We start from the raw sequence: 10,935 nt of genomic DNA, 5'->3' as shown, positions 1-10,935 counted from the left end.
TAAAATTTTAATGTGAATAAAATAAAGCAGAACGTTTTCTTAATTTTTTAAAACGTTTATTCAATTTAAAGAAAAAATAATTTGAAATTTGATCGGAAACAACTCATGAAAAATTTTCAAACGATTTTTGAATTTTCAAACGATTAATTATTATTTTGTATTTTCTTTAAATTGAATCGGTTTTAAAAATATTTTTACATACTATGTTTTAATACAATTAAATTTAACTAAAAGCAATAAAATAATAATAATAAAAAACGCTACGTAAGATCGTCAGATGGGGATGATTTAATTTAAAATGGTTGAAGTTGAAATAACCATTTGAATCAGTAGCAATTAGAATTCTCATAAAGTTGATAAAAAGACGCATGTTTCTGTTATTTTTTATTTGTCTGAATTGTGTACATAAATTTTTCAGTATAGTATGGAGAAAATATAACTCTGATTATTCTCAAAATGCTTACGATACAAACTATCAATTATATGTCTTTTTATTAAATGTTTTAAATAAATAAAAAATTTAATAAACAATAAAATATTTATCTCTGAATAAATTTACAGAAAAATAAAATTTCATAAAGTGAAACTGTTACATTTCATTAGTTACGTTTTTGGGGAAAATATGATAACTAAAATATATTGTAATTTTATTGATTCTTTTAATAGACAATATGAAATTCTAATCCTATATATTTCCTTAAAAATAGTGATTTTTCAATGCACATGGGAGAAAAAAAAACATATAATGTATTCCCTTTTATGATCAAGAATGTTATTAACTATATCATAAATAGAACAATAAATTGAAGAACGCTTGAAAAAATATTATGCTCTGAAAGCAAATTCTCTCAAACATGTTTTCTAAAGTTTTGGCATTGAAAATGCAATGAATAAAATATTAAATTACTAAATTTCCAGCGATTGTTTAGGCTCAGATAAGAATAGGGCCAGATCTCGAAATCCAGGGGCCCTGGACACAGAATAGAGAGGGACCCTCTGGCCTTTACTTTAAACTAAATTTACAAACTTGATTATGAAGTGGTGTTTTTAAATTACTTAATGACGCAAGTAAATTTTAATACATTAGTAAATTTGAGCTTATATTTATTTTAATTTTTGTAAATTTATAGCTCTAATAGACAATTAAGGAAGGCCTTATGATAAATCAGTCACTGGATTAGAATAAAACTATGATTTAAATTTTTAAAAAAAATTCGAACCGAAAAAAGAAAATGTAAATCGAATCTAAAACTACATTATTATTACCATTATATAGTAGCTATTGTTAAAAGTTAAGCTCTAATAAGAAAATGTAGAATGCTATTTTGAAGAGAGCGAAAATGTCAAACAATAAATATGCATCAGTCATGAGGAGGAAAAAAAATGAAAGAAAACCTTTTAAATAAAATCAAGTTGAAACTAAAAGCATAATTTATTTATACCTTCAACGCTTCATTAGTTCGAAGAATTGTTAAAATTTAAATTATATTAATGACTTAGAGAATTAATTCTTTTTTAACGGGGAGAATAATATTATATTTGTAGATCTGCTCCTCTAGAGAAGTAAGTTGTTAATGCATGGAAATTCTGCGATCAGCTGATTAGACCACTTTTCCGATAGGCATTGCGAATAGTCTCTATCCTTATTGGCTGTTAGCACATGACGCACAGTTGACGTAGATCTGGGTAACAACGCAGCTTAGCAACAGTCAGTTGCCCCTAAGAGCAGCGACCTAGACGCTCGTGAGGAGAGAAGTGGAGTGAAATGAAACAACGCTCTCTAATGTTTGTGTCTGGAATCGTTTGTTTGGAAATTGATTTTTTAAAAAACATAGCCACCGATGTCATCAAAACTTGTGTGCTTGATTCATAATTGGAATACAAAGGATTCAAATATAAAAAAAATTAAATATATTTTGGATATTTGATGCTGAGTTTACTATCGTATGTGAATTCATGTTAGTAATGCCATTGTCGCGTACCAAATCGTTGATCACTAATGGATCTTCGATATCACCGACAAATGACTCATTCTTACCTCAAATCTCCAGCAAGAACAGCGGGACCTTGATATCTGAAAAGAATGATTCGATTTCTCGTTATAAACAAGCCTCTCGGGTGTTTCAAAATGGCGGAACGGAGAACTCAGCGCTCCCCGAAGTTCGGCCCAACTCCAACGGTAGCAACAACCAAACAAGCAACAAAAACTCCGGCAAACCCCCCTTAAAAAGTGTGGGTGCCTCTCCGCAACAGGTGATGAAATTATACATGCATAAATTAACGCCTTACGAACACCATGAAATATTTTCATATCCTCAGGTATATTTTATTGGGGCCAATGCTAAAAAACGATTAGGTGTAATAGGAGCTCCTAATAATAGTGGATACGACGATGATCAAGGTTCCTATTTACATACTATGCATGATCACATTGGGTACCGATATGAAATGATTAAAATTATAGGCAAGGGCAGCTTTGGTCAGGTAGTTAAAGCTTACGATCACAAAACCCATGAGAGTGTTGCATTAAAAATCGTACGCAACGAAAAACGTTTTCATCGACAAGCGCAAGAAGAAATACGGATTTTAGATCATCTCCGCAAACAAGATAAAGATCACAATCTGAACATTGTTCACATGCTGGAACATTTCACATTCCGTAATCACATGTGTATCACGTTTGAATTACTCAGTATTAACTTGTACGAATTAATTAAGAAGAATAAGTTTCAAGGTTTTAACATCCAACTAGTTAGAAAATTCGCTCACTCCCTTCTTCAATGCTTGGATGCCTTATACCGTAATAGAATCATCCATTGTGATCTGAAACCCGAAAATGTTCTTTTGAAGATGCCCGGCCGAAGCGGAATCAAGGTGATCGATTTCGGTTCCAGCTGTTTTGAGAACCAACGTGTGTACTCCTACATACAGTCTCGATTTTACAGAGCACCTGAAGTCATTCTTGGTGGCAAGTACGGGACTGCCATCGATATGTGGAGTTTAGGCTGCATATTGGCTGAATTGCTGACTGGCTATCCTCTCCTTCCAGGAGAAGATGAAGCAGACCAATTAGCCTGCATCGTAGAGTTAATTGGAATGCCACCTCAAAAAGTCCTAGACCAATCTAAGCGGGCTAAGCAATTTGTAAGCTCTAAAGGTCATCCTAGGTACTGTACATCAACAACCCTACCTGATGGTTCTGTAGTTCTCAGCGGAGGACGTTCTAGACGCGGTAAAATGCGGGGACCACCAGGAAGCCGTGAGTGGACGACTGCCCTAAAAAATTGTGATGATGAATTATTTATAGACTTCTTAAAAAGCTGTTTGGAGTGGGATCCGGCTTTACGACTCACGCCGCCAGCTGCTTTGAGGCATGCCTGGTTACGTAGACGTCTTCCTAAAGCACCTGAAAATTCATTAATAGAATCTGGATCAAAAACCTTGATGTTTCAAAATGGATCAACGAGAACCAGTATTATAGCTAAAATGAATACAATCGGTGGTACTAAAGCGAGGACGGTTGTTACGACTATTGGCGATGATATGAGTGCGACTTTAAATTCACATAGTAAATTACCACAAATTGGAAATTCGGTGACATGATTTAGTTTGTGTTTTAGGTGCAAAATGGTTCAAGCATTTTCTAAAAAGTTTAATGTGATTTTTCAAAACCGGATTAAATGTATAAATTCAACGTTGTGGTCAAAGCATGTGGATTAGCTTTGTTTTTATGTGCAAATTGATATGCGGTATGTGATTTACTTCGAAAAACTGCCAATGTGGAAAGGTATACAAAATTTTTAACACATTAACTTTTAGATTGTAATTATTTGAATCTTTTTAAATTATGATCATGAAAATTCTTTTTAATTAAAATTAAGAAATATTTTGCTCAATAGTTGTTAATTTATGTATTTTTCAATAAATTATTGTTAGCTGATGTTAATTTTGATCTATTAAAGTAATTTGTATGTTATGTTTTTTTTTTCTCTTCTTAATTTACAAAATTTCTCATGTTTTGAAAAATTCACTCTTTGTTGTTGAAATGGTTTGATTTTGCTAAATTTTAAAATGCCGGCTGAAGTTTTCCTTCTCTTTGATATTTCAAATAGTGTGTTGAAATATTTTTTTAATAAACATGAAAATTTTATTGTACAGACTTAATTTAGAACCAGTTTTTAAAACTTTATTTTAATTTTATCAAATTTTAATCCTTTCAAATATGATAATTTATATAAATTGTTCCTTTTTATCTTGTGCCCTCTCTCTCATTAATCACTTCTACGCAGTAGTGTATTGCTTTTAAATTAATCTTAATTAATTGAATATATAATTTAATAAAATATTTAATCCAAGTCTTAACATTTTCTTGTTGCTCAAAAAGAATTTCTTTTCCATTTTTTATATAAAAACTGTTGGCAATGTCCATTATAATTGTTTCGAAAAAACAAATAATCGCTTCAACATTAAATTCTAACAAATTAGGCACATTATTTTTTTTTAAACCACACAATAATTTAATTATGTTTTGTGTACTAATTAAAATTGTAGTTAATATTATTTTTCCTATTTTAAAAGTCTTTTGTCTTGTAAAATTAACTACTTACATTTAAGTTTATATCTGATATATATACTATTGTTTTGGACAAAAGTAGTTAATATATCAATTTGTGTTGTGGCGAACCTGATCAGAGTTAATTGATTTGATCACCAGGTTTAAGCTTATCATTTGCTGAATTGATTATAATTGAAAATACAAGCTTTTGTTGTTAACTTCTATTAATTTTGACAGTTAGTGTATATTATCGAAGTAAATATTGCTATATTATCCGTCTAATTTTTTTCTCAAATTTCTTGGTGATTCGAAATTTCTTGAAACAAAGTCTAAAAATTAAAATATGTTTTATAAAGTGTATAAATTTAGTAAAATATTCATTATTTCTAATAAAATGAGATAGTAATCAGTCTTTCAAATTAAACAGGGTTCACTTATCCGAGACCACTAAAACACAAACACTAAAATTATCCTTGATAGCTTATAGTGATGCAAATAGATATACTACCTCAGAATCGCCAAGAAAAATGCCAATATTTATCAAATTATGTCTACCGCTTACACACATAAATGTCTTTTTAAGATTTAAAAAAAAAAAAAAAAATCTGTCTTTTATGCATAATCAACTACTTGTATCTTTGTTATGATGAGTTTATTATTTGGTGTAAAATTATGAAAATGTCTAATAGAAAATCATACCTCAGATTAAATGCTTTAATTGATTTCAGGTGTTTTCTAAAAGGTAATAAGTTTCTTTAAATGGTTTTGTCTAGTTAGATATTAAATCTTGAAAGCTTAATTATGTTATATTTTTTATTTATGAAAAAATTATGTACATAGTTCTAGAAAAAGTTTCTTTGGAGGTATTGGAGAATGTAGCATCTGATACTGTTTCTTTTTCTCTCATTGCTTATTAAACTGTGTGCATTTTATTAACGGGTTAATTACAAAATTAAATTTGAATTCTCTTGGTCTGTATGTTAAATATTTCTATCTAAATATTTACAGCAACTGAACAGTAAGGCATAAAGAATTTTTAAAAAAATGCAGAATCGCCATATATAAATAAAATTGCTAGTACAAGAACTTTTTTTCAGCTTATCAGCCGTAGTTAGCACGTTCTGATGTTGATATAGAAGTAGAGTTAGCTAATATGTTTGTTTATTTACATTTTAGAGATTTTATTTTGACAACTTTTTTTTATCTATCCTTTTCATCGTTATCAATATTGAAGAAAGTTGTTCATAATTGGTAAAGAATTATTAAAGGATAACAAGTATTAATTTTTTTTTAATAATATTGTTAAAGTCGCTGGATAAATATAATAAATGATTAACTTGATTATTCTCTACTAGTGTTAATTTGTCTCAATTTTTATTTTTTAGGCCAGCAAATTATTTTGTTATGCATAATATTATATTAATAAGCTTGAAATTTAGCACACTTTACCTTCTTAAATGAATTGTAGTAATTTTTTAGCTTTTTGTGTATAAAAGTTAATTTTATAACTTTTTTACTTCCTAATAAATTAGTAATGTCTTTAATTTTTAAATATATCTTTGAATTATATTTTGCTTTAAACATATTTTGGTAAAGAAATTTTTTTTTCTCCAAACAAAAAAAATTTAAATGTGTTAAGATATAAGTAATTTAAAAGCTCTATTGGCAATTCAAAGGGCTGCTTATGGCTTCTAGAATGCATAGGGTGATTAAGTCTTTTTTAGCTGATAGAAATCTTAGAAATACTTTGCTTGCAAATTGCTTATTAGAATATAATTAAGCTGCCGTACATATTTATCGCAAATTATAGCAAATCTTTGAATCTGGTTGTTTTAAACTAATTTTAATTCTTGAATTAGTTTTTGGATGGAAAAAAAAAAATTCATCGAATGATTAAAGTTTAACACAAATATTTAGTGTATTAATTTAATTAAAAATCTTTGCTGGATATTTTAAGGATATAAAAGTTATTTTTTAATGACATATTAATGATTAAAAAATTACTTCTCTATATTTCAATAACAAATATTCATTTGTAATAAAATAAACATATTTTAAATTCGAAGTTTGAAATTTATTGTTTTTTTTTTAACTTAAAATAAGTAGTGTTACATATTTTTCTCATTAATTCATAATTTTTTAATAATACTGATTTCCAATATGATTTGAATAAAAATAGTAAGAAATAATGGCTACTTCATACATTTATGCAAAATATTTTATTGTTGATAATTTAAATTTTTTTCATCAATCCTTTTAATTCCTTAATAACTATTTTAAAAGTAGAAATAAAAATTATTCTCCACTTAAATATCAAGTTAGGCTTCATCAACCTAGTATTTGGCAAGAATGGACAATTGATAACCCTAAAATCATTGCATCACTGATATTTTACATGTTAAGTATTATATTTATGAAATATATCAATTATCTATATAAAATTAGGCTTTGATCAATTATCTGTCTAAAATTAGGATTTGATCAATTATCTGTCTAAAATTAGGATTTGATTAATTATCTGTCTAAAATTAGGATTTGATCAATTATCAGTCTAAAATTAGGATTTGAAGTGGGATATAAAACTTTAAAAAGTTTTGATTGTGGAAATAAATTTATTGAAAAATTTATAGATTACAATACAAAAACATTTATTTTCAATAAAATATTATAAAACTTAAAATTTTACAGCTCAATATTATAAAACTTTCATTTTTACTAATATTTTAAAAAATTTTAACTTTTAATTCCTACTGTTTTTTTTTAGCAATTTTTATTTAATATTAAGTAAGTGTAATAGTTATTCTTATTTGCTAAGAAAAGCCTAACATTTTGTTGTATACATAGCTATGTTTTAAGGACATGTATTATATGTATGATAATGGCATGTAATAACAAAAATTAGTCATTTTAATTGATCTCACTAATTTTAATTTTTCTGTGATAATGTAATTAGAATGTATGTAATTTGGGCTATTGAAAGTTAAATACTTTCTTCATAATAATATTTGTTTCAATATTTTTATTTATGTTTAAGGAAATAAAAAAATAAGTTTTTTTTTAAGAGGTGTTTTAGATATTCTAAAGAAATTCCTCAACATTGCTAAAAACAACTAATTGATAATAATCTCCAAATTATTTTCAATAAGTTGATTATTAATATTATATATAGAGAGAGAGAATATTGTTTGTTATCGATAACAAAGTGTGACCTTTTGCTTTCTGAGTAGGATTAGTGCAAATTTCAGAGAATTAGGTTATTGTAAATTCCTAAATAATCTTGTGTTTGTATCTGCAAAAATTAATTATTAAAGGACACAGGGTATTGTACTGTACTATGGTCTAAGAGGATTTTGTATCAGGTTAAATTTTAGAAGAGTTTTTTTGGCAATGTAAATTAAATCAGATTTTATATTAGGGATGTTAAATTCTCGGTTGTTAAAAAATCAAAAAGAAAATTGTCCCAAGTTTCTTACAATGAATACATATTCTGTAAAAAATTAAATTCAGATAGGCATAAATTATATATATTTATTTTATTCATCTGTGAGAAAAATAATATTCCCAATTACTAACTTCAATTTAGGAGAATATTCTCATTTTCTAATAATATTCTTGCCTCGCTTGTCTAATTAATTATTTAATGTGTAAGCAATTTACTTTTTTTCATTTTTGCAATTAAATAATATATAGCTTGTTCCCCCCTAGCCCAGTGTCTATCAACCCAATTTACCCGAAGGTCCAGTAAAACATTTAAGTGTTTTATTGCGGGCCTACTAGATTAGTAATTTGGACTCCAGGCAAAATTTCGATGTGCAAAAAAAAAAAAAAGAAATTGTGGGAATTTAACAATTTTTGACCTGTTTGTTTCTGTTTATTCACATACACTCCACAGAATAAAAAATGTTTTGACCCATACCTATTTAAATATAAATGAAATTAACATTTAATATAATACAAATGTTAATCCTCTGACCAGTGGTTTAAGCACAATGCTTAAGTTTATAAACTGATGATTGATGGTTTTAAATCATAATAAACCCATTTCTTAGGATTTTTAATGAATTTTTTAGTTATTCAGCATACAAAATTTCTGCTTTTTAAGTATGCCAGCTTAAAAATTATCCCAAATTCAAGGTACTATTATTCCTGAAATGTGATATTCTTGTAGCACTTCTGAATTTTTCAAAATTTGAGAAAACTTATAAATCATTTTATGAAATTGCTAATTTATATCTTTAGACCTTGCATTTCATTTTATGTTAGTCAGCTGGCTGACTTGCCAGCCACAAAATGAAACTTAATTTGTGTATTGAAGTGTTAGTCATGTGCTTTATTTTTTTTTTGTATATAATGATGTATATATGTAGTATAGTTTCTTAAATATGTGTTTTGTGTAACATTTTATAAGACTGTTTGATAAAAATACTGGTGATAATTGTGTTTCAGTTTAGAATTTTTAACATTCACGTAAGCTTTTAATTAAACTTTTCATTTAAAATGGTACTTAATTTAACCATTTAAATATGTTTTCTAACTATTTGTAAGAATTTTCTTGTAAAATAGCTTCATAAATTCAATTCTAATTTTATTTAATATGCTTCAATGAATTGAATGGCTTAAAAATTGAATGGCTCTTTCAATCTGAATATTAATGACTGTATTTTCTTAAAAAGGAACAGAAAATTTACAGTTTTGTAAAATTTGATAATCTTTGCTGTTTTTTAACAACTGTTATAAAAACATAGTGATATTTATTATAATTTTTGACCACATAAAATGCATTATGTATTTGCCAGCTAAAACTCCACTGCCTATTATTAAGTGTAATTGTAATGTTAACTTTGTTTTGACCATTTATGTATAAATCTTTTTTCCCTTTTACTGATATCTTTTCCCTAATTACTATTTGAATTTTTTAAAGCAATTTTTTTAGTTGAATTTTTTTTAATGTAATAAATTAATGTATTTCTCTTCTATAAGATGACTGGAAAATTAATGTACTAGGCATTTTGTTGCCTATTGACTCTGCTTTTTTAGTGATATTTCTTTTTTTTTCCTTTAAATAGTCACTTTATCTTTAAAATCTTGTTCATTATATAAATACAAATATTAATTTTCTTGATAAGTGTTTATCCCAGCTTTTCCTGAGCTTCAAGCGGATGGCTTTCATTAAAAAACAAATGATTTTTTCATGTGTCAGAGAAATTTTAAACCAGGGAAATTACCTTTTATAAAATTAAGTAGCAGGGAAATTTTAGTACAAATTTGTTCACTGTCTTGAAAGGTTAATTTGGATTATAATAATGAGCAAGGCTGAATGTTTCAAAAATCTTTTACTGCCATTTGCTGTGTCTTATTATGATTTAAGCTGTAAAGCCACTGCCACGTGCCTTTATTTAAAACGCTTTAAATTGTCTGAAAATTAGCATGGAATGAACTTTGGATTTTATAGTTTCCACAAAAATTCACACTTTTTTGCCATTAAAGCTAATGTTTCTTCAATTTCATGTAATTACAATATTTTTCAGCTTAAAAATTTTAAAATTTATTAATTTTCCATTTTAGAGATTTCTTTTTTTTATTGAAGGAATACCCAAAAAAGTTTTTAGAATTATGTGTCTACAATTTTAAAGAAAAACTCTTGATTATCATCATAGACAGAGCAACAAACAATAAAATTTATTTAATATAAGTTACATTTTTAATAATACTAAAAAAAATTACGCATGTCTCAAATGTTTGAAATAAATACACCAGAATTTCTTATTCATTAGTGATAACAATTAGTTTATTTATTTGAAAGGAATGTTTTATATTTTTATATTGATCCATATTGGATTATAGAAACATTTGTTTGCATAATATTACACATAGTGTTTCAATGAAGTGAACATTCAATTTTTGATGTGTCTTACCAAGTGCCTAATATATATAGGGGAATTGTGCATGAATTTTATCTGTATACAGAATTGTTCAACTAATGAACAAATATTGTGTCTTAAAAATAAAAAAAAATTGAAACCTCTACCCTAATAGCCAATGAAGACTGAATTGTGTGTCTTCACTCGATGTGACAGTTGTGCTTGCTTTTAAAGTGCAACAATGTGTAAATGTTTAGTAAATTTAGGCAAATGAATTTTTATATGTAATAAATTATGATTGACAATTTATTGTTGTATTTTTTACCATGCATCGACTGGTCCTCAGCAAATTCTTTTCGTAACTTAATTATTTATTATATAATTTTTTTTCTTCACAATTTTTTATCTTAAATACAGAAAACTAGTGGAATTAGTTTTTCATTGGTTTCATAGGAAAGAAACTTGCCAAATCAGGAAATGAGAGAAAAGAAATTGAAAAAATGCTTCTACTTGTGACTT

At 27.0% G+C, this 10,935-nt stretch overlaps 1 protein-coding gene across 1 annotated transcript; it reads left to right on the top strand.

The window, feature by feature from the left end:
- Positions 1–1,670: 1,670 nt before the first annotated feature.
- LOC107457519 (dual specificity tyrosine-phosphorylation-regulated kinase 2-like) lies at positions 1,671–10,723 on the top strand. Its single transcript, XM_016075683.3, has one exon. The coding sequence runs from the start codon at positions 1,957–1,959 to the stop codon at positions 3,601–3,603; it is 1,647 nt and encodes a 548-aa protein (XP_015931169.1). The 5' UTR covers positions 1,671–1,956; the 3' UTR covers positions 3,604–10,723.
- Positions 10,724–10,935: the final 212 nt, after the last annotated feature.

This window comes from Parasteatoda tepidariorum, chromosome 10, assembly GCF_043381705.1.
Source record: "Parasteatoda tepidariorum isolate YZ-2023 chromosome 10, CAS_Ptep_4.0, whole genome shotgun sequence".
Taxonomy (NCBI): Eukaryota; Metazoa; Arthropoda; class Arachnida; order Araneae; family Theridiidae; genus Parasteatoda; species Parasteatoda tepidariorum.
Note: the sequence above shows the minus strand (reverse complement) of the source record. Positions and strands in the feature narration are given on the sequence as shown.